Source organism: Nicotiana sylvestris, chromosome 7, assembly GCF_000393655.2.
Source record: "Nicotiana sylvestris chromosome 7, ASM39365v2, whole genome shotgun sequence".
Classification (NCBI taxonomy): domain Eukaryota; kingdom Viridiplantae; phylum Streptophyta; class Magnoliopsida; order Solanales; family Solanaceae; genus Nicotiana; species Nicotiana sylvestris.
The window spans coordinates 159,378,634-159,403,694 of NC_091063.1; the positions used below are offsets into that span (position 1 = coordinate 159,378,634).

At 36.7% G+C, this 25,061-nt stretch overlaps 1 protein-coding gene across 1 annotated transcript; it reads right to left on the minus strand.

The window, feature by feature from the left end:
• Positions 1-3,855: 3,855 nt before the first annotated feature.
• On the minus strand, positions 3,856-10,997 carry LOC104237486 (lipid phosphate phosphatase gamma). Its single transcript, XM_009791641.2, has 3 exons — positions 10,406-10,997; positions 9,684-9,917; positions 3,856-4,142 (listed from the first exon to the last, which is right to left on the minus strand). Exons 1-2 carry the CDS (start codon positions 10,859-10,861, stop codon positions 9,702-9,704), a joined length of 672 nt encoding a protein of 223 aa, XP_009789943.1. The 5' UTR covers positions 10,862-10,997; the 3' UTR covers positions 3,856-4,142; positions 9,684-9,701.
• Positions 10,998-25,061: the final 14,064 nt, after the last annotated feature.

Below are 25,061 nucleotides of genomic sequence, written 5' to 3' on the forward strand. Positions count from 1 at the left end.
TGTCTAGTGTGCATGTTTATTTATTGCTTGATGTGATCAAAAAGCACAAGTTGGCATTATGATGGACCATTGCAGATATCCAGGGATAAGTCCGTCCTTTTGTATGCACAAGACAACTTGGAGGAAGGGTGCAAGCCAAGCGGGAACACCAAAGAAGGCTCAATCCTCCTATGCAAGAAGTGGTAAAGAAGGAAATCATAAAATAGTTAGATACCAGAGTAGTGTATCCAATCTCAGATAGCACTTGGGTGAGCCCGTTATAATGCGTGCCAAAAAAGGAGGGATGACAGTGGTTCTCAATGATAAGAATGAGCTAATTCAAACAAGGACCGTCATCGGATGGAGGGTTTGTATGAACTACAGGAAGTTGAACAATGCTACCCGAAAGGGTCACTTTACACTCCCTTTTATTGACCAAATGTTAGATCGGTTAGCGGGAAGGTCCTTCTATTATTTTCTTGATGGTTACTCGGGCTATAACCAAATTCAAATTTCCTTGAAGTCCAAGAGAAGACGAATTTTACATGTTCTTATGGCACCTTTGCCTTTAAGAGGATGCCATTTGGTCTTTTTAATGCTCTGGCCACCTTCCAAAGGTGTATTCTCTTGATGGGTGTTTGGCTAACTTGGCCAAGGTGTTGAGATGATGCGAAGAAACAAATCTTGTTTTGAATTGAGAGAAATGCCACTTTATTGTAGAAAAACACATTGTGCTTAGGCATGATGTGTTCAAAAAGGGTATTGAAGTTGATTCGGCAAAGATTGATGTTATGGGTATTCATAAAATCTGAAAAACCGAACCAAACCGACCAAAAAAATCGATATTTTCTAGGTTTGGTATGGTTTTGGTTTTGAATATTAAAAATTGATCAAATTTGGTTTGATTTTGGTTTTAATCATAAAATAACCGGAAAAACCGAACCAAACCGACTATAAAAGTAGCTATTTAAATTTATTATTACACCTATATATATGTATATTTTTATATAAAGTTTCTAAAATTTTAGAGTACATATTAGTCATTTGTATTTTTAGTCTAGTTTTTTGCTATTATAATAATCTAATTCGTTGCATTTACATTCTAGTTTGATTGGTAGTTTTCTTTTGCTAAATACAAGAATTTATTTCATGTTACAAATAATCGATTTATAATTGAGTACTTAAATTACTCATCACTATTTGATTCAATTATCATTAATATATCTTGGTAAATGATAGATTTCTCAAAGAACAATTAATTTGTTAGTGTTAAGTTGAAAATATGGTTGCCGGAATATGTGTTTGGTAGTGTATGTATCATATTTAAGAAAAAAAATCGATAAATAATAGAGAAAACCGAAAAACCGACAAAAACCGAATCGATAAAAACCGACTTAATTGGTTTGGTTGGTTCCAATATTTGAAAAACCGACTTACTTGATTTGGTTTCTTTTTAGGAAAAAACCAACCCAAACTGAACCATGAACACCCTAATTGATATTATTGCCAAGTTACCTCCGCCAAATACCGTGAAGGGTGTAAGAAGTTTTCTAGGGCACACGGGATTTTACCTGAGGTTCAAAGACTTCTCAAAAGTGGTGAACCTATTGTGTAAATTATTGGAGAAATATTTCATGTTTCACTTTGATGAGGCTTGTATGGTTGCTTTTTGAGGAACTCAAGTGGCATTTGACAACCGATCCTATCATTCAAGCTCCAAACAGGGAGTTGTCGTCTGAGTTGATGTGTGATGCAAGTGATGTCGTCGTGGGGTTGTGTTGGCCCAAAGAGTAGGCAAGCTTTTCCATCCTATTCACTATGCTAGAAAAACAATGAATGTCGCTCAAATGAACTATACGGTAACTGAAAAAAAAACTTCTTGCAATTGTTTACGCTTTTGACAAGTTTCGTTCTTATCTTGTAAGTTCAAAGGTGGTGGTCTATTCTGACCATGTTGTAATCTGGTACCTTTTGGCAAAGAAGGAGTCAAAACCAAGGTTACTTAGATGGATATTACTCTTGCAAGAGTTTGACTTGGAAATCACGGATAGAAAGGGCACAAAAAATTAAGTGGCGGGCCACTTGTCTTGTCTTGAGTTGGGGGGAGGGAGACCTTTGAAGGTCGAGGAGATCAATGAATCCTTCCATGAGGAGCAAGTCTTTGCAGTCGCAATTGTTGTGGATGATGAGTTGCCATTGTACACCGACATGGCCAATTTCTTGGTGACTGGGTTACTATATCCAAGGATTCCTTCATACTAAAAGAAGTTCTTGAGGTACAGTGACTCCTACTATTGGGATGAACATTATTTGTTTAAGATATGTGTGGACAACATTATAAGGAGATGTATCCCAAAAGAAGAAGAGATAACGATCTTGATGGCTTGCCATGAATCTCTTTATGGTGGACATAATGGAGGACATAGGACAACGGCTAAGGTTCTTGAGTATGGATTCTATTGGCTCACTTTGTTCAAAGATTCCAACACCATAGCCAAAGTTTGTGACCAATGCCAATGTCAAGGCAACATCTCAAGAAAGAATGAAATGCCTTTGAATCCGATTGCAGAGGTGGAGTTATTTGACATGTAGGGAATTGATTTCATGGGACCGTTTGTGAGCTCCTACAAAAATAAATACATTCTTGTGGCGGTTGACTATGTATCCAAATGGGTTGAAGAGGTAGCTCTGCCAAACAATGACAAAGGAAAACGGAAGTGGAGGTAAAATGACTATACCCATCAGTAATAATTGCATGTGCATGCTCAATGAGTATGAACTTTTGCCAAATGGGATTGGGTTAAAAGCCCAAAGATTAAAGCTTTATTCATATTTGAGTATTCCTTTTGTGTTTGGACTTTTAAGGAAGAAGGGGGCTTAATTGGGGTTTAAGAAGCTCAAAAGCTTCTCCAAGAGAAATAAGGCAAAGCCTGTATTGAACAAGGAAATTCTCAAGTAAGGGTGTGTTTGGTATGAAGGAAAATATTTTCTAATTTTTCCATATTTGGTTGGCTTAAATGTTTTGAAAAATATTTTTCTTATAAACTCATTTTCCCCCAAATGGAGGAATATTTGGAGGAAAATGTTTTCCTTATCAAGAGAAGGGAAAACATTTTCCAAAACTTCTTCTCAACCTTCCCCACCCTATTCTCCATCCCCATCAACCCACCTCACACCCTCCCAGCCAACCCCACCCTTTCCATTACCACCTACCCTACTACCCCTCCACCCCACCCCACTGCAAAAAAACACCGCAAAAAAAAAAATATTTTTTTACCTTAATTATTTTTTGCAATTTCAAATTTCTGTTTTTCCGTTTTTGCACCACCCACCCCAACCCCCCACCACCCCGCACAATTTTTTTTTTACTTTTTTTTTGTAATTTTAAATTTCTGATTTTATTTTTTCTACACCCCTCTCCCTCCTTCCCCAATTTTTTCGAAAAAATTTAAATATATTTTTCAGTTTTTAATTTTTTATTTATTTATCAGTTTAAATGTTCAAAATTTTACAAGTTCCAAAATTATGAGTTCCGAGGTTTATGTGTTTGGAAGTTTACAGATTTAGAAATTATGAAGTTTACGGGTTCGAAATTCCGCAGTTTTGAAAGTTTAGCGGTTCGAAAATTTATAAAATTTGTGGGTTCGGAAGTTTGTTGGTTTAAAAGTTTATGGCTTCATGTTTGTTATATCTAAATTATTTATGAATACTCTTGAAAAGTCATTTTCCTTAATTTGGGTACCAAACACCGGAAAATGAATAAGATTACTACTTGTTTTCTAAGAAAATATTTTCCATGGAAAACATTTTCCTTTATACCAAACACACCCTAAATGTTTTTCAATTCTCAAAAGCTAATACTAAGATTGCTTACTCTTACTATTAACAATTGTCTGCATTTGAAACTTGGAACTGAAACTTATGAAACAGAGTAAAAGTCCAATCAGTTAAGACACATGAAATTCCAGTTGACTCACAAGTCACAACTAGCAAGTAAAAGTATATATAAAATGCTTTTAAAGCAAGGAACTAGGCTTATGACAGGCTGTTCTACGCCTATGTCCCGTATATCTCTTGTTTCTCCAAATCGAAGGAAGGTTCGGCTGTTGCAGGCATTATCTATCACCACAAATGATCCTTCTCTCACCATTACTGTGGAAACTCTGAAGGAGCAAAAGAGCAAGATGGTTATTAGAAATGGTAATTTAAAAGCTAGCAAAACGAAACACGACACCAGAACGTGCAGATATGCTTCGTACAAATGTGGATACATAGATTCAACTAACTCAAACATGACCTATTATTAGCACAATCTTTGTGCATACAGAGTTAGCATATGTATTTTATAGCACACTTATTTATGTCAACCAACAACTGAAGTAAAAATGACAGAAGCTCTATCTACCTAATTGTCCCGTAGAAAGCAACTAAAGGACTTCAGGTAGAACTTGAACTATGGCATGCCAAACAGAGGCGGATTGAACTTTGTGGGTTCGGATTTAGAGTTTTAACACATTCCATATAATTTATTGGGTTCAAAATCCATTATTTGTACTTAGTGATTTTTTAACACATAGGTTTTAAGTTAAGGCTATTGGGTTTGGATGAACACACCGCCGCGGGCATGTTTACCCAGAAATTGTTTAATATGTTATATAGTTACTTTAGCATAGTTAAATAGGTGAGCATGTTGTAGTTTATGTACTAATGTTCCATGTTGGGTAAATGCAGCATCATTAACTGAGCCTATAAAAGTATTTAGGGAGAAGACGATTATCTTCTGCGTTCACACAATCTCTTCACTCGTTGCTTATTTTTCACATGGCAGCAGAGAGTCTAGTCACCAACAACGTTCAGGAGAAAACATGTCTTCATCATGCAATTTTTCGGCAACTGTTGAATCAGTTCGAGGTTAGATTGTCCATGAGTGCTCTGCATAATAAGGACCACCACAGAACTGGATATCTTTGACACAGAACCCAAGAAGCTGTGCCGTCATCGGAGCTCGCATGCGGAAAATAAGTTCACACGTCTACACGCACTGCCACATGTACTCTTTTCATGCCACTTTCAGACAATTATCTTAGTTTTTTGGGATTTAACTCAACCTCCACACTTGTCTAATTTTAAGATATTCTGACAAGTTTTCAGAATATCGCGTTTGGCCAAATTTTCCCATACTCTGAAGATTGATCCCAGCTTTTGACTTTTTTTTCTTTTTGAGATGGTAACATATTTGTATATATTTAAACAAGAGCTACACAAAATAGTGTAATCCTTCATAATTACAGAGAGAAATTCAACCTGAGATCCTAGCCCTTAAACCAACTCATAAGTAATCTAAAACGCCAAGAATAGACTCAGCTTCTTTAAGGAACTCTAGTCTACACCAAAAATAAAAAAGCACTAAACAGTTCACCTTCAACTTCTGAATAGAGCTGCTATTGACCTTAGCTCACTAATTTCTGTTTCTTCCTTCTATGTCGGTTTTTACCAAAATCTCCCACGCTCTTAAGACTTGATCCGAGCTTTTGATATTAGCTCACTAAACTTCAGAACTTCCTTCCCATTTTTTTTTCTTTTTGGATTATGGGTTTTGGAGACTTCCTCAACAAAGAGAGTTCCGCCAGTAGTTTTCACGTATTTTTCTAGCAACTATTATTAAACCTTCAGGTTTGTCTCATCAAATTTTCAAACATTTTCTTCCCTTTTAAAAAAAAATAACACTTTCTTTTAAGGCTTTGTGGTACTTTCTTCAATTGTTCGATATTTGTCATTGAACTCTTTCCAATCCAATAGCATGTGGGCTGGATCTGGCAAATCTGATACCAAGAAGATGGGCTCCTGTTGTTCGAGTGGTTGGTTGGTTTTGTTATCTATTTATTATGAGCTCAGTATCAGGGAATCGTCTCCACATGCTGTTTCCTCGGGTAAACACTTTCTCTGATGTCTCCCCACCCCTGTTTTTGAACCTTGATTCCTAACTCATGAGCTTCCAAATCTGTACTATTTATTATTTTCAGTCTCTTCCCATAACCACATTGGCTAATGAATCCCAAGCCATAGCAAATTATCTCAAGCTATCACTTTTCGCTCTTTAACTTTCATTTCAACCTCACATCTATTATTCGGTTATCCTAAGAACTTAGCTGTTCAGTAACATTTTAATAATTCTATAGTCATACAGGATTGAGTACCGGATAAACAGTTAGTAAGCATGAGTCATATCAAATTTTTACTATCTTAAACTTCCATGATCATTCACAGCTTATCCTGTTGTCGATTCTCTTCAAATACTATGCATATGATGAAGACATCATAGTTTATCTAAAATTCAAATAATTGTACCTTCTTCCATCTCACTTGTCTTTGTCTACATTAAGAAAGATGGATATTTCTAGCTCTTAAAATTGAAGAAGGGCTCAAAAGAGAACAATATGTCTTCTACTCAAATACAAAAATGAGTCTCTGGTAGTATTTTTCAACTAGGTTTGTGTAGAGCTCAATGCATAAGGATAAGGGTCCTGATCTTTGAGAACAAAATTATTTCCCGACAATGTTACACATGATAATGCTCAAAAATATGCTTTCTTTCAAAAATGGCATTCTTTGGCTTCAAGACATAAGCTAGTGGTTCTTCCATGCAAGACCCGCCATGACAGAGCTTCCAATGCGTACTTTAATAAGTTGCGCAAAAGCTCTTTCTTATCAAGGACTAAAGTGCAAATATGCTTTTTCTTTGTAGTAATTCCCTAATGGGTCATTACTTCTATTCCAAATAGATCTCAAATACTTTATGAAGTTACACTAATTAGCCAGTGAAAGTTTTCCAAATATTTCAAAGCTCAATCTTCCATTTATTTCAACTCCCAATATTTTATCAAGTGTGTAGAAGATATTGAAAAGGTGTTAACGCATTGAATTATTTTCCAAGATTTTACAAGTCAGTTTAAATAATATCTAACTATAATATATTACAGTATGATCCTTTGAGGTCCCAGTCAAAGCAGCCATGACCACAGCTCAATAAAACTAATTTGTTAACTCATTGACACAATTAGTTATTTTTCTTAATTAATTCACATTTAACTAATTAATACCCAATAGAAAATCATGCTTTCTCATTGCAACAATCGACAGATCTAGATGACCATATAGCAACAGGTCAAGAGACTCAAGATCCCCCAGTACACTAGGATATGGAGGAGATACCAAAACCTTCCACGATATATTGTTGTGTAATCAAATCCCTCATGTCTTACGTCCCAAATGAGGTAAGTTTATTTCTCGCTAAGAAGGAGATTTTGCAAATTATTGAAGTATGCATTGGAAATCCTATCTATTCCCATTTGGATATAAGACATGAGGGATTGGATTATACAACAATTTGCAAATTATCGAAGTATGCACTGGAAATCCTATCTAGATAGATCTTGGAAGCAAGAACCACTAGCATATTCCTTAAAGATAAAGAACAAGAAAGCATTTTCTCTTAAGCACTTCTATGTGCAATAATGTCAAGGAATAATTGTGTTTTGCAGACTAAAACCTTACCTTTTTATACATGATGCATTTAGTTCTATATAAGGCTTAGTTAAGAAATACAACAAGAGTCATTGTTGTATTTGATGCCAGACTTGTTATTCTCTCTTGAGGCATTTGCTTCTTCCATCTTAAATGCTCAAAATTACATTGCTTCTTGGTGGATTTAGCTTGAGAGGGAGGACACTTGGACTCCTTAGAGACAGAAAATATTCATAATCTACAAGCTCGTAGGAGCAAAGGAAAGTTAGGTGTGTTATTTTAACTCCTTAATTTGCATATTCTCATGAGTGTACGATCCTTTCATGAGATGATGGAATTGTGAAATTTTTGAAATTCTAAATGCTTCTGTTTCTTGTTTACACCACCACTTCCTTCAAAAGGTTGTCACCTAGGCTTTCTTTTTTCTTTTTCTTTCCTTTTGGCCGGGGCAAAGGGGGAAGACTTAGACGGAAGGTATACGTGGACATAATTTTCCTAAGACTCCGCAGCATATTCCCCCCCCCCCAATCCCCCACCCCACCCCCCACCCCCCAAAAAAAGGAGGAACTTTTCTCTTAAGGCCAAAATAAACTCTAGAAGGATCACTATTTTGGGCGACCAAATCTAGGAAAATTCCTCTCCACTCCAATCCTAGATTCTTCTTGGAATGAAGCATCAGAGGGATGTGTCAAAAAACACAGTTTATTCGTCTGAAGTGGTTGGTGGAAGGCATTCCTTGAAAGTCCTTTTATAAGGAAATCTCCACACAAAAAAAGAAGTCTTCTTTTGGGATAAATTCAAAAACAGAAAATTTACTTGTTATTGAAAAAATTTCACCTGGAAGATCGTTGAAATTAGCTAAAAACCAGATCTCTCTCGTTCTAAAATGCTTTTGGAAATGAATCCTTCCAAGGACTTCTTTAGCAAGACTGAAGAGAAGTTAGTCTCAGACAAAACCAAGTCTTTGCTAGTGTTTTAGAACCTCCCAGTTGAAATATTCGAGAAAGCTACTTGAAACCTTTTTCCAGAAGATTTTTTGGGCTCATTTTAGGTAAATTAACTAGGTGTGCAAGTAAGCTTCCAACAAAGTATTGCCCTTCAACACTGCACAACTTACCTGCAAGAGACCCATCCTTTTTTATTTCCAGAAAGAGATCCCACCTCACAATACCTACACCTACGTAGTGGTTAAACAAAGTTTCCCACAAGCTTTGAGTGCTAAAGCATAGGTTTCGCTTGAACAAGTCCTTGAGGAAAGAACACGTTGAAGCCGAAACTTGATTTGTTCATTGTGTCAATTATGATCTTTTGTGCTTTTTTGTTATGCTTTCATGTCATATCAGCTTTAACTATTTGTGCTTTCTAAACATTCTTTTCAAGTTTGGTGAACAGCGCAGACAGAAGGAGGCTACGGTTTACTGTTCAATTCTATAGCATTAGTTTTGTATTAGTGAACCTGACACAACACTAGAGATCAGTTAAAACAATCTCTGGTAGGCCTTCTGTTTCTGTTTCCAGCTCCTTAGTCATAATAAACAACTTTTCTTGCTTTGAAGCAATTTCATCATTGTAGTTTCTCTCTACTCTACCTCGCCTCTTCACTTACAAGTGCTATCTTTATCGATTTTCCTTCTATTTCATAGTTCTTATAGCTTTTAAGCCCATTTCCTAACCAAATGATAACTTTGAAGTCTTAGAACAGTGTGGATTTGCATCATTGGAAACAACCAATAACACATCAGGAGGCAAGGTTGCCTTCCATTCAGTCATATTTGAACCTGCCGTAATACCCTTTTAAGATCCAAGGTAGTAATAATGTCATGTATTCGAAGATAGATGAATGTCAAGTTTCTTACAGAATGATTAATAAGGTACTTCGGCTACATTTTGGTTAACCTTAAATTCCCTATCATATTGCCTATTCATCCATAGACTAACATAGAGAGAAAAGAGTAATAAAGCAATTAACATATGATGACTAAAGTAGAGAGCCATAACATCAAAACGATCAGTTAAGTTCATCAAATTCTGTCATCAAATATATAACCAATTATCATTTAACCAAACACATTGTATTAGTAGTTAATTCACAAAACGAAATCAATAACAAAGTCATGTTTCCATCATGGTAAAATTTAAACTGACAACAGATTATCAAAGGAATAGGATTAATCCCTTACCAGTGGACAACTAATAAATCAATCAGCACGCTTGTAGGACACGTGTTTCCTCGCAGCACGTGCATTCTCGTACTCAAATTTCAACACATTAGGAAGATGAGAAGTGTCCTTGACGTAAAAGAACCTCCCAAAAGCACTCTCTTCAATAACAGGGAAAAAACCACTGAGCACATTGTTAACAATCCAAAACCAACCCCCACCAAGCACTGCTCCTAAAGTAGCTCCAGCAAATACCTGCACCAAAAGCCTAGTGATAAGAGCTCAGCTTCTGATGTATAGGTTAGGCGCACATCACAGGTTTGAACCCCATAACATACAAAAGCCTAGTATTAATAAGGGTTGAGGGGCATATCCATTATCCGCCGACAACAACAAATAACAAACCCAGAATAGTCCCACAAGTGAGGTCTGAGGAGGGTAGTGTGTACGCAGACCTTACTCCTACCTAGAAGGTAGAGAAGTTGTTTTTGATACACCCTTGGCTCAACGAAACAACCTAGTTTTGAATAAGAAAATAGTGTTTAAGTTACATACACCGTTAGTATAGAATACTATCATGTCACCTAAAAAAAATTTACATAAGCTTCCATAGAATAGTGAGGTTTGTAATAACTTAAAAATGAGTTTCGAAACGTTACTAGCTACAACAAGTAAATGTGAACTGCTAACATAAATTTATTTACAATGACCGTATATATAACTTAATTTCAAACGAAATGTACCTGTGCGACCGTATGATAACCCAAATAGACTCTAGAGTACAGAGTCAAAATCGCCATAGGCCAAACCAAAAGAAGCACAACCCATAATTGGTTTCTACAAATAAGTCCCAATTTTCTATAAGTCAACAGAGTAATATACACAGCGAAAAAGAACATGTACTGAGAATGACTAGAAGGCCAGCCATGAGAATCACAAACTTCAAGAAGAGCACAAGTTTCGGGTCGGGCTTGTTGGAATGATTTTTTAATAATTTCATTTATGAATTGGGAAATTAAAAGCCCAATAGCGAAGAAAATGCCCTGAAGTTCACGCCGGAAAATGAAATGAGAAACGAAACCGCCGAGGCTGATGAAAACAGGAACTAATGAAACCCATGCTAAGAAATGACCTAATTGATCTCCTTTTTGGTATCTAACGTGAGTCAATGTTACTGCTTTCAATGGATGTGGAGACATAGCTTTAGGATCTGATAATTGGTCAGATCTGTAATTGTTTGAGAATTAAAGAATGGGAAAAGGGGAAGGTAGAGAAGCCAAAAAACGTTGCCAGTATATGGGAAAGAGAAAAGAAGCTGGAACTAGCCATGTGTTTAACTACACGTGTGGAAGATCTGATATGCCGTTAACAATGTGGCAAGCAATAAGAGAATTGTCAATTCATTTTAATTATTGAGCATATAATAAATTTTCTAATATAATTATAAATTTTCCTAAGTGGTTTTGGTTTTGATGATTGACAAAGGAACACTTGCATGAACCAGGTTTATGGATAGTATACACAGGTTACAGAGGTATCCACGTGAAGGGTATAAGTATAAGTGGTTATATATGATACTTCCTGAATGAAAATGTTGCATGATTGAAAAGGAGCATGACTTCTTACTTGAAGAGAACTCTATAAGGAAAAAGTTAGAGTTAAAATTAACTAGAACTCTTCCACCTAGGAAGAGTAAATCATTAAAACTCTAGTTAATCCTAGTCCTACTAACTTTATATATTTCAGTTGTGTTCTCTTTTATAGGTGACGTACAAACGCTAAAGTTAAGCAAGAATTGAAAGCAAAATAGCAAGGCATTTTACAAGCAATTCATGTGTGTTTCAAGAGTGTGAACCTGAAGCTACATGAACCAAATAGAAGAACCAATTTCGTGTGTCTGTCTTTTATTCTAGTTCAATTATAGCAGGCTATTGAGTTGTACCTTACAGCTTTCTTTAGAAGCATTTGTACTAGGTACTTTGAGTTGTATTGTTCAAGTTAAAGTTAACTTGAAGCTCTCGCAATAGCCTGTGGCTGGTTGCTACAAGGGTTAGAGGTAATCTTTAGGTTTACAAGAGGTTTGTAAACATTGTTATTTTGGCTCAGGATTGTAGTGAAGTTTTGGGAAAAATCATACTGAGAAATAAGTCATGTTTTTTTTTTCACCTTTTGAGTCGGTGTTTTCCATGTAAAAATACTTGTGTTCTTTACTTTCTACATTACTTATTCTGCAACTGTAGTGTAAGGAACGCGTTCTATAAACCAGTGCACACAAAAATTGGACACGACACAAATCATCCCCCTCACTCTTGTGTGGTATTAAAGTATAAAATATCAATATCACAACTTCAGCTTACCGAGAACATGACCTTTAATATGAGGGTGTGAAGGTCGAAAACTAGGGTAGTAAGTTAGTGGGTAATCGAGCGTATTTCTATGCCTTACCAACTGCTAGTAGTATTAGTATTTTACTCTCTTATTCTTAGACTTCTATTACTACCTATTGCTTCTTTCTCTTAAGTTATCTTATTATCTTAATGTTGTTATTGCTAATTGATTCTGCCTTCTTTTTTCTCTTTTCCTTGAGTCAAGAGTCTTGGAAAATAGTCTTTATATTTTCACAAGGTAGGGGCTAATATTTGCGTACACACTGTCCTTCCCAAATCTCGAAATTACATTATGTATATTATTGTTGATGTTGTTAAATAACATTTAACCAAACATGTGTAATATGTTTAAACGACAAGCAAATGATGTGATCACTGTAAGTTATCCAAGATGTTGCATTCATGTCCAAACCTTTCGACACTGATAAATAGTTGGAATTGAAATGGTTGAAGTCATTCCTTAGTTTAACTGATTCATTAGTCTCTAATTCATAATTTGAGTTGCATATCATAGTTGTAGCAGAAGAAATTGTTGCATTTTTATGGACAAAACCATTTACTAATAGAGTAAATATTGATTTGTTTATTAAATTGGATTTCTTAAACTTGTGAAATCTCAAATCAAAATCAGTCATCTAATATTCAGCTTGTTAATAAGATGGCTTTGATATGTGAAGTCAAAAGTTGAATTTAACCTCAAATTGAGACATATAGTTCACGTTTGGCTATAGATTTTGGCTTTATTTTTTCAATTTTCTTTTAAAAATATTGTTTGTTTATGAAATATGAATATGTTTTGGAAAAAAAATAAATTTCCAAAAATTGGTTTAGGGCAGCTTTTAGGTGAATTTTTTTCTTTCAGTCACAAAACTTTAACTTTCTTTCAAATAAAATATATGTTCAAACACAACTTTAACTTTCAAAAATTATTTTTCATCACAACTTTAATTTTTTTTAAGTGTCAATCAAATCTATATCCAAACGCTAGCATAGATAAAGTTAGTGTAAAAGTGCAAGATCTCAATATGAATAGGCTAATTTTTTGTTACAACATAAAAAGTAGAGGCTTAGTTAAATTATGATCTCTAAAGCATAAGCAAAATAGTAGAAAAGCTCTTAAATCAGGAGCTATAACACAATAAATAAGACCTTATGCCATGATTTCTACTAAAATACCAAATATAGAACAACATTTTTGGTAGTACCACATTATTTTTATATCTAGACAACATCATAGATCAATTGATAGATTTGTTATTATTTGATAAATTGACGATGATGATTGTTCTTTATTATATTTGGAACTTATATTTCAAATTTGAGCTCGTTTGAAGAAGTTTTGAGCGGAATCATGTGCTGAATTATTGAAATTCAAATAACAAGTTACTATTTCTGGACAAAAATTTGTTCAGCTAAAAATCAAGCATAAGTGTCTAAACTTCAACAATATATGGCTAAATTGTACAAAACCACATCATAGAAGGTTATATATATATATACACATGCATTATCTTGAGTAATGCCTAAGTCGCAACATCAAGGTTTGAGCCAAATTAAGCAAGGGCGGCCACTTCGCGATATTATGCCAATTTTAGTTTTGAACTACTGCTGACTTATTTCATAGTTTTCAACTGAGTGGCAGACCCGACACGATTGACAGATAAGCCGACAAAAGCGTATTCAACACAGACATGATCAGGGAAAATATCCTATACTTGGGATAAGTGAGCACAAGAATTTGTAATGAATGCTTTTATTAGTACTTGAAACAAGCTTTACTCCTCATGGACAATTCACCACTTCTTACTTACTTACTACTTACTCAAACAATACCGGCTTGAACAAGGAAAGCGGTCCCTTACCTTCTCTATTTCCTTCCCGTAATCGAACCGGCTAATAAGATTTGAACATAGATTCATTCCCATCGACTGGATCTGTCACAGAGACCACGAACAAGGATTAAGAGTAATAGGGAATTGGGGATCAAAAGTATATATACTTTTCATTACACACGTACAAAGAACTCGTTGAAGCCTTGATAATGTATTAAGGAAGAGGCAAGAAAGTTGAGTTATACCTCTTTCCTTCCCTGTGGTTGACTACTTTTTCTTCATTTTTCCATACTCCAGGAGGAAGAGATCAACAGGTTCAACTTCCACTGGTGATGGCGATTTTTTCTTGAAAAACAGTATATCCAGTTGACTCTTCATATTCTAATAATAAGATCGAATCAATTCCTATTCGAAAAGAGGATTTCATCATACCTGGATTTCTAACCTTACAACTGATACTAAGACTTTACTTTATCAAGCTGGAAATAGGGAATTTCTTTTTGGAATTGCCTTTGATCTTAGGCTCGCGGCTACTACGTGCGTACCCTTAAACCTGACCCTCTTTTGGGTCACAGGTATTGAAAGACGCCTTTTGAAATAGGCTTTTTGGTACTAGCTTGAGGAAGAGAAGGGATTTACTATAACTATATAAGTAATGTTGTTAAGTAATGACTTGCACTAAAGGAACTGAGAGATGCCACGATCTTTAGTATTCCTGCTATCCCAAAGAGCATGGAAGGCTAGAAGGAAGGGATTGAGCTTGAAGGCTTTCATGCATTGATGCCAAGACAAGATTCGAAACTAGACTTGGGTAAGGCCGGGTATTCAATGTCTGGTTCGATAGGACCAGGAAGAAGAAGGTTTGGCAAGTGAATAGGAACTCCGCTATAAGAGAAAGAGTGCCTCGAGAATAGGTTTTGAGCGAGAATATAATTCTATTATACTATTGTCCTATATTCAATCCCTGACACTATTCTATTTACTCTCTCTCAAATGAGCGGTTAAGACCGGTTTCAACCCAATAAATGGGGATTGTCACTGGATGTTAAATTTCAGCTTCTGAATTTTGATTAATTGAATCTCCCGCCCCGGGTGTTATTTTGCGTTATTCCGTATATAAGCCTCTTCAAATTGGGCTTATTACAATTGATTGATCCCCCATAGGACGTGGTTAGCGAGAATTTATTATTGAGGACAGACATACCGGTATAGCAGCAGTAACCACTGATAGGATTCTCAATCAACAAGGTCAAAATATAATATGTGTTTATATAGCTATTGGGCAAAAAACTTTTAAACTACTTTACAGGAAAGGGGGAGCGATGGAATAGACTATTGCGATAACCGAAAGGGCGGATTTCCCTACTACATTACAATACCTTGCTCCTTATATAGGAGCAGCTCTATCTGAATATTTTATGTATCTTGAATGACACACTTTAATCATTTATGATGATCCCTCCAAACAAGCACAAACTTATCGCCAAATCTCTCTTCTATTATGAATATAATCTAGTTGTAAAGCTTATCCATGAGATATTTTTTATTTGTATTCATGACTTTTGGAAATACCGCCCTTCCTTATTATATGAATAACTTTTCGACTCTATAGGCATGTGAAGTGAAGTGATTCCCGAGTGGGGATCACGAAGGCAGTTGTCGTTCTTCTGTAAAAGCAAGGGAGTAGGGAAGTCACCTTTTCTCTAAGGATAAATAGTTAAATATCCCTGCTCTAAGTTCTTGAACCTGTTATCTTTTACCAACAAAAACTACTAGTGGGTCAACGGTTCTCTCGTCTATGGAATGGATAACACCTATACTCGATTCCTAAACTCTAGCTCCTACTCGTAAAAGTGAAGATTTTGATATCTACACGGTTGAAGGATCCAATAGTAAATTCTTATTTTCTTTACTCAATATTGAAGTTGGTGCTGAAGGATCAAATAGGTTATGTTATGGGGAGTCACTGAAACCAAGACTTTCGGTTTAGTGTATATTAAAAAGAACAGAGGAAAGAGGCTATATAGTAGAGTATTAGGCCCAACTCACAGGAAGATCTAAAGTCTATTAAATAGTCCCCTAAGTAGACGATGGACGAGACTCTAGCAGAGTGGCTTTCTGTTGAGGTTGTTTCTAACATGCTTGTGAACAATTCCGGAAAAAAACCCTAGTGAAAACTATGTATGTATAGTGTAACCGCCGTTTCAAATCAATTGAATCAATGCAAGCAATGTTGTTCCCACATGCCTATTCATTCATATTTGGTTGGATTCCTTGGTTAATCTTATGCCAGTGATGGAATAGACTCTTTTTATAGCTATTACTTTCCTTCATTCAGGTATGGGGCAGGGAATACGAAGGTCAAGTAAGCTTCGTCGGTTTGAGAAGGTGAACGATGAATCCGAAAGATCGAAGGTTCAAGTACTGAGCGAATATTCAAACGTCTATTCGTATGAGAACTTCTTTCCCCTTTGGTTGACACCACCTTAGCCTTAGTCAGTAAGAGAGGGGAGTGACTATTATATAGGGACTCCGGAAGTTCATGGGAAGAGATTCGTGGAAGAGGTCGTCTTTCCGAGGTTGGAGTCATTGAAGTGGATGCTAGGCAAGAAAAGATAGATAAGTAGACCTGACAAGCATAAGATTCATTTAATAGCCAAGTAAGAGAGTATGCACTACTTCAAGTACTAACAACTAAGTGTAAAAGAGAGCGGGGCAAGATATATACGAAAGTAAATTGTAGACTGAACTCAATCTGAACCTTTTCGATTATTAGTAGCAGTTTGTGAGGTCTCTTTCTTTACAAAAATGATACATTCCCCTTTACTTGATATTATAATAGTAAAGTCAAGCCTAAAGGCCATTTATTAATATAATAGAAGGTAAGGCAGTTAAGCCCTATATATTATATATTCACCAGTCATTTTAAGCCGACTGGTGGTTTTGAGCTCTAGCCTGTCATTCAGTAGTTTGAGGCCATGAGCAACTTCACTTCAGGTATTATGACTTGTACGCGTGGTCATAATTGAATTTCGGGAAGCTCATAGTTGATTTAGAAAGGGAATTCTCATTTCGGAAACTTTAAGTTGAAACAATTGACTGAGATCGGATTTTTGAGTAACGACCTCGGAATCGGAATTTGAAGGTTCCAACAGGTTCGTATGATGATTTTGGACTTGAGCATATGTCCGAATCGGGTTTTGGATGACCCGGGAGCGTTTCAGCGCCTATTATGGAAGTTAGCCTTTTTGGAAGAATTTCATAAGTTTGGGTTGAAGTGCATTTCAGTGTTATCGATGTCTGTTTGAGATTTCGAGTCTAGGAATAGCTCCGTATGGTAATTTTGATATTGGGAGCGTGATTGGAAGTAAATTCGGAGGTCCATAGGTCATTTTGGAGTCATTTTGCTAAAGTTAAAAATTTGAAGGTTTTTGAGAAGTTTGACCGGAAGTAGACTTTTTGATATCGGAGTCGAATTCCGATTCCTGAAGTTGGAGTAGGTCCATAATGTCAAATGCGACTTGGGTGCAAAATTTGAGGTCAATCGGACGTGATTTGATAGGTTTCGATATCAAATGAAGAAGTTTAAAGTTCTAAAGTTTATTAAGCTTGAATTGTGTTGTGATTCGTGATTTCAATGTTGTTTGATGGGATTTGAAGACTCGACTAATTCTGTAATGTGTTTTGGGACGTGTTGGTATGACTGGACGGGGTCCCGGTGGCCTCAAATGGATTTTGGGTTGTTAACGGATTGAAAAAGGAATTTGAGGAAAGGCTGAAACAGCTGGGCTTCTGGTGTAACCGCACCTGCGTGAAGAGGGCCGTAAGAGTGGGAAAGGACTCGCAGAAGCGGAATTTTGCTGGGGAGGCGTGGACCGCAGATGCGGTCGAGATCCGCAGAAGCGGACTGCACCTGCGTGCGTAGAGCCGCAGAAGCGGAGTGAGGGGCCTGGTGAAAGACCGCAGAAGCGGTAATGGGGACACACCTGCAGAACCACAGAAGTGGTCAAGTGACCACAGGTGCGAAAATCGGTCAGGGCAGTGTGTTCTTTTAAAAATGAGGGTTTGGCTCATTTTCACCTTATTTCCTCTATGAGAGCCGGTCTTGGAGCAAGTTTAGAGCTCATTCTTCGTCATCAATGGCAAGGTAAGCTATCCCCACCTATATGAGTTAAATATATTAATTATGTATAGATTTTAATATGGAAAGTAGTGGGAATTTGGGATTTCGAAGAAAAACCTAGAATTGGGTATTTTTTATTTTGACCACGATTTTGGACATGGAATTGAGAGTAAATTATATTTTTGAGCTCGTGAGGTATTGGGTAAACTTTATCTCCGAAGAATTCGAGCACATGGGTCCAAGGGTATTTTTATCGACTTTTTGACCGGAGTTGGGAATTGTTAATAATTGAATTGCTACAAGTATTAGAGTATATTTTCATTGGTTTGCCCATTATTTGTCTAGTTTTGGTGTGTTGGGCGTCAGTTTAAGTCGTCGGAAGGGATTAGAAGCCGATTATGGAACTCCGGAGCAAGTTAAGTCTCCTTTCTAACCTTATAAGAGGGAATTGTCCCCATAGGTGAAATAATCAATTATGTGCTACTATTTGTGGGGGCTACGTACGCACTAGGTGACGAGAGTCCGTGCATAACTACTATTGTGCTTAAGTCCGGGTAATCTAGGACCCAAAAACATGTTATACTTGAAATATTTGTAACCTTATTGACAATTTAAACTTCTTAAATCATATCGAATTAGTAAATGAATTTCTAAAAAAGTTAAACTTCATGTTCTTAATCATTTAAAAAGAGGATTGACTTTTCCTTGGATAAATGTTCCCCGATGAAGTCTTGATTCAATGTTTGAATGTGTGTATCTATGTGTGTCCGTGTCGCATATATGATTCACGAGCGAGGTGATTCTTTTATTTATATTTGACTGCATCGCATGTATGATTTGCGAGCAGAGTAATAGATGCATCTATGGTTCACGCCATTCGACCCTCTAGCAGTGCACAGTTTAAATATTGTTGGATCGGGCCGTACGACCTCGACATGATTTGTACATTCTTGTATTGCTTGCCTGAAAAATTTATAAGTAATGATATTGCCTCCCTGGTCTGAGATAAATTGATAAATCATGGAATACGAATTTGGAGACTTCTTAATATAAAAAGGATTGTTTACTTGCTTCTTGATTTACTTGAGTTTACTACCGTTTTTAATAAATCCATGACTGATTATATTATTGGACCACTAGTAAGTGTCGAGTCAATCTCTCGTCACTACTTCTTCGAGGTTAGACTGGATACTTACTGGACTTGTTGTGCATTTTTGTTGCACAAGCACATGTATGTCTAGTGGCCTAGTTGGGCACAATTGCATGGTTGATACGGAGACTTAGGTGAGTTGCACCTCTCGAGACAACTCGCAACCAGTACAGTCTCCTTCAGAATATTGTATTGTTCTTTCTTTACTGTCTAAATTTGTATTCCAGACAATTATTGTATTACAATTGTTTTCCTAGAAATTGCTCATATACTTGTGACACCGGGTTCTGGGATGACTATGGGATTATTCAGTAATTGAATTTGTTAAAGACATCATTATTTACTCAGTGGAGTTCATTTATTTATTGTTTAATGTAATTAAAAGAAATGATTTCAAAAATACTAAAATAAGAATTTAATTAATTTCTTGGTGTTAGCTTGACTAACAGTGGTGTCCGGCGCCATCACGACCCTTAGTGGATTTTGGATCGTGATAACATGGTATCAGAGCACTAGGTTCCCTTAGGTCTCACGAGTCATGAACGAGTCTAGTAGAGTCTTGCGGATCGGTAAAGAGATATCTGTACTTATCTTCGAGAGGCTACAAGGCTGTTAGGAGCAACTCCCTTCTTGATTCCTCATCGTGTAGTTTGATTCCCTTAAATCTTATGCTTTTTTTCCCTTCCTATTCAATCCCATGCAACATGAAGCGCTTTTTATCAATTGGGAACCAAGGAATTGTAATGATACTACAGATATGGTGCAGGCTATTGCTCCCTGCATAGTTGATTGGGCTATTGTCGTCGCCTTGCGAAAGGATGTACTGTCATTCGGCTCGATAGCTGCACTTCTGAGAGCTTTGAGGCTATGCACAGGTTACTATGATGCTCATGATTAGTTATTGCACGATATTGATGTGATGGTAGGATACTTGCTTGTGTGTCAGGGAAGTGAATGACTTGAAAGGAGGTCTACTCAGTACGTGATTCAGGGATTCAATATTTTATTTCCAGCCGAGGAAAAACAATCGGACTATGAATGTTCAGGTTTGGGTTGATGGAGTAGCGAGATTTGGTATTTTCGAGCATGGTGGAATTTTTGTCTGGGATGTGGTGTCTTCACCCTTTATTGAATGTGTTAAATTCACTAGTGCTATGGTCTTCTACAATTCGCCTTTTGGGCAGGGTATTGTGAAATGGTATCGGAGAAGCGGTCGCGGTGTGCGGTGGTTCAAGATTGAATCGGTGTTTCTAGTGCTGATGGTTCGATAAAGATGATCTTCGGGAATGTTTAAAGTTAATAGCGATCTATTGATTCAAGTGCTATAGAGATGGATTTTGATTTAAGGTAATAGTTGGGCAACGAAGGATGATGAAGGACATGCGGGAAGTGTCAGGCGGTGGTTAAAATTTCCTAGAAGGCTAGGTGTAAGAAGTGAAGGTCGAGTAGTTGCTTAAAGGAGTGAGTTTGGCCAAAGTGGGAGAGTAGCATATGGGTTCAATGGCAGGATAACCACACACCTTGAGGAACATTTAGAGTGATTTGGGAATTTTAGTGAACGGTGATTGGGTCTACGAACTTAATTTGAAATATTGTCTATTGTACGGTGGGAGATTTGATGCAACAGAAAGAAGTTGCTTGCTATGAAGAAGGATGCAACATAACTTTGAGTTGGAAGATATTGTCGTACATTCAATTGATGTCCACAGGGAGTGGATGAACTTTTGCAACCGGCGAACGAGAATAGGCTCTGGATGGGTTATTGATGTCGTAGTGATGGTACCCATTGCAGCGACGTTGGAGGATGTTGGCATGTAATTTCCACAGGTAGGTTATCTCCTGTGAGCAGGTCAGCGGTCTCGTGATTAGCGAAGTTTCTACAAAGGATTTCACTGACTATCTAGTAAGAGGTTGAATATGTGAATGTTTCTAGAGATTCAGGGTGTTCATGAAATGCTAACAAAAGGATTTCGAGGAATTTGGTGAGTTGGTTGTGCAAAGATCAGTTCAGCGAGGAAAACAAATCTTGGTGGGTTCTAGAGTTGTGTAATAGTGGCTTCAAGCTAAGTGGGAGAGTCCCACCGCCTATGGCTGGACTGCATGGTCATCTATTTGTGAGGTTTCAGGTTATCGGCGTATTGGTGAGTTATTATAGCTAAGGGAAAAGAACATAAGTGGTGATTTAAGCAAGGGATTTGATAAAGGTGTGCTATGGTTGGTCTTATTGGATCATGTTCAGGCTTTGGGAAGGTTTAGGATTTATGCTTCGTACAGAGGTGATTTACCAGGGAAATGATTCAGTCGGGTGCTTCATCGAGAGGGTATTCATGTGCTAGAAGAGCCTTGGAGTTGATTATATCAGGGACCAAGCCAGAGTAGGTGACTCTCAACAACGGTCCTAGTGAATTCAAAGGTTAAAATGTGGTGCCTAAGGATTTCAAGCCCGCGGTGTAGTTAAGAATAGAGCTTTTGCAGCAGATCATGATAAGAGGCTCGGAATGTTCTATGATATTTTCGGCTTGCAATGTAGCATTTGGAGGAATGAGATAAACATACTTTAGATTCGTAGAGGAATTATCGGAATGGGTGTATCAGTTGAGGATGCAAACATGCGTACAAAGAGGGTATGAGATGGTTTGTGGGACTTGAGACAACATGGTCTCATGATACAAGGCCACTCAGGATGAGTGCGGATTGAGTTCGTTATGTGTTGGATGGAGTTATTATTATTTCTAAGACAATTAAAGATAAATTAGAAGAAGTTGGATTTGTTAGCCATGGTTGAACTGGCATATTGGTGGCAGTGATCAGTTCCTTCAGTGTGGTTATGTTATGCATGTGATTTGTGACGGTACGTGCGAGACTTGACGACCGCTGTAATTGATTTTATTCGGAAGTATTCAAGTATTATGGCCTGTTATGTGTAGGCAGATCCTGGAAGGGTTATGGTGGTCTAGACCACTACTCGAGGAATTGCATGATCTACAGTTATGAGGATTCACTCGCGCGTTGCTATGGTTCTCCTGAAATGAGTTAAGTGAAAAGTTTCTATATGATGAAGTATTAATCTATTAGTGGTTCAGGAGATATGATGAAAATCGTGTACTATCGCATATTGGCATGTTAGGTGCAGTGAGTGGTATGGAATTTGAAAGTGAGAATCAAGGTTACGGTTCGGTGTTTACAAAGACGTCACGATCTCAGATGAGCAGGAAAGGAGTTTGGATGTTTAGAGTGAACTAGTATTGTCTTCCGTGCCACCTGAGATCAGTGCCTTGTGCAAGAGGCTTCATGTATTGATTTGCGGATTCTTGATTTGCTTTACACCCTTAGTGCGGCTGGTGGTTTGAATGTACAGACTTGTTACCTGGTGCGAAAGGTCGTGGGGGAGTATCTCACAGGAAGTTTGCATAAGTGTGGCATGTAGTCACTTGACTGATTGAAGAATTAAACCAAGTATGAAGATTGTGGTAATATCACTAAGTTGAGAATTTATGCCTGGAGGGTGTTGATACCTAATTTTTCCCTATATATTTTTAATATGTATAAATACTTTCAAAATAGCATATATATGCATGTATAAGCATGCAAAAGATTTTTATAATTTTTCTATAATTTTAAATATTTTAAATTAATTTATTTCCTTCCCTTTTACTCATAAAATCCCCAACAATTATTCCTCAAATTGTTGTTGTGGTAATTTAGTCATCTAAATACTATATATATGCCAAAATATTGTTAAAATATTTTTTGTGCATTTTTATAATTGCATTTTGTATTTTTAAAGCCAATTTGCATATAATTGCAATACTAGCCTTATTAGGGTACAATTACGTTTTACATGCACAAAACGACCTTCTATATTTTTAAAATATTGAATATCTATTTTAAATCATTTTAGTACATGAAATTATTTTATAGAAATTATTTACTATTTATTATAAATTATATAGGTATAAATTGGCTATTCAAAATATAGCCAGATTGCATTTCAATTTTAGCCTCAATTTTAACCCAACCCCAGCCCAATTCCTAATTGAATTACCTAACCCAAACCCTAAACCCACCTACCCGACCCAGAACCAATTAAATCATGGCCGTTGATCTGAGAGATCAACGACCCGTAGTAACTCTTGCCTTCTTAAAATCTAAACGACCCCTAACCCTAACTCATCCTCCCAAACCCGCCGCCTCTGGATTCTCTCATCTCCTCTCCTCACCTTCAAACTCTAGCCCTTCAACCTCTGATCTCTCTTCTCCGGTCTTCTCCGGTGATCTCTCATCGACTCTTAAGCCTCCAATAGCTTCTCTCATGCCATGCCTGCCTTCTCTAAGGTCTTCAAGGGCCCAGGGCCATGCAGACTTGCATCTAGGGTTCGTCACTTGTCTGTTCTTGGCTACTCTAGTGTGATTTCGAGCAAAATCATGCTGTATTTGTTACGATCCTTGGGATTCTAGACAGGTTCTTTCATCTCTATATGGATTTCTTCTGAAACCCGAATTTCCGCCTATATCTCCTAGATCTGTATAGATCTAAAACGATTTGAGTTTGTTTCTTTAATATTTTACACTGTCCTTGGAACTCTTTACAAGAATCATGTGATTTCAAGTGTTTTCGTCTTCTTCTAAAAATTAGGGTTTCAAAACTTTTTTTAAAACTTTGTTTAAACGGATTCTTTATGTTTAAACTTCTATTTGTTGCATATTTCTACCGATTCTATGATTTTACTACCTCTTCAACTCTCCTATGTCGAAAGCCCTAATTTTCTAGATTTATTCATTTGGTTCTGTGTATTAGCATGACATATCGTTGCTTGTTTGAGTTTCTGTGACTATCTTGCCTCGAATATGTTCTTACCGAGTTTTTAGCCTAACTTATGTCACCTCTACATGCTGGGGTTCATCTTGACTGGTCAATACTTGCCTCTTTGCTTGTTATGTTTGGTTACTCTTATCTCACTCTATTTAAATGCTAAAATATTAACTCATGACTCTTTCTTTGATTGACTTTGAGCTCCTTGTTTCTTGGCTTGATTTGAAAACTTCCCTTTAGACCTTCAATTCTCCTGTTTAAACTTGGTTTATTTGCTTATTCATGGGAACCTATATTACTCTCCTTAAATCAGTAATTTCGAGTCCTTGATTCACTGATTTACTGTATGCTGATTTTCGATTATTTCCATATTCTGCAACTTTATTTGTTTTCTTACCTTATTTGGTTAACCGAGTATTTTACTGATTCTTCACTAGCTATTTCCTTAATTGAACCCTTATATACTTACCCCTAATTATCTATTTTGTACCTGATTCCCTACTTGATTTCTTTCCTTAAACATTTTCTGCCCATTACCGTTGGTTGATTACCCCTTAATTAAAGGAGTACTTGCATTGATTTGATTCTAATTAGTACTTGGTTCCATAATTACTATACTACTATGATTCTTGCCTTATTTTATCTAATTTCGAACTACTATATATACACACTCTCTCATTAACACACACACACAAACATTGGTTCAAAAACTCTCTCTTTCACACTAAAAAGCTTTCTGCTCTCTTTTGTGTCACTTACTACTGTCTAAAGTCAGCCGGCTACAAGCCAAGGCTGACTACTAGGTTCTCTTTCACTTTGTGTTTACTATCCCCTTACTGGTATGTTCCAATTTTAATTGAAGTCCCAAAAGCAATATGCTTCTCATATTACTTCAATTTGTCATGTTTCTAATATGCTTCTATCTATGGTTTTGATGTTCAACCTGCAATTAGCATGTCTACTTCACTGTCTTGTTTACTGCATGCTATATACCCCCTTAGGATCCCTTTCTAGTATGTCCCAAAGTGACTATGTTTCTCTGATCCCTGGCATGCACCTTCTTGTATGAAGTAATTGGCTATCCTAAGCCTATT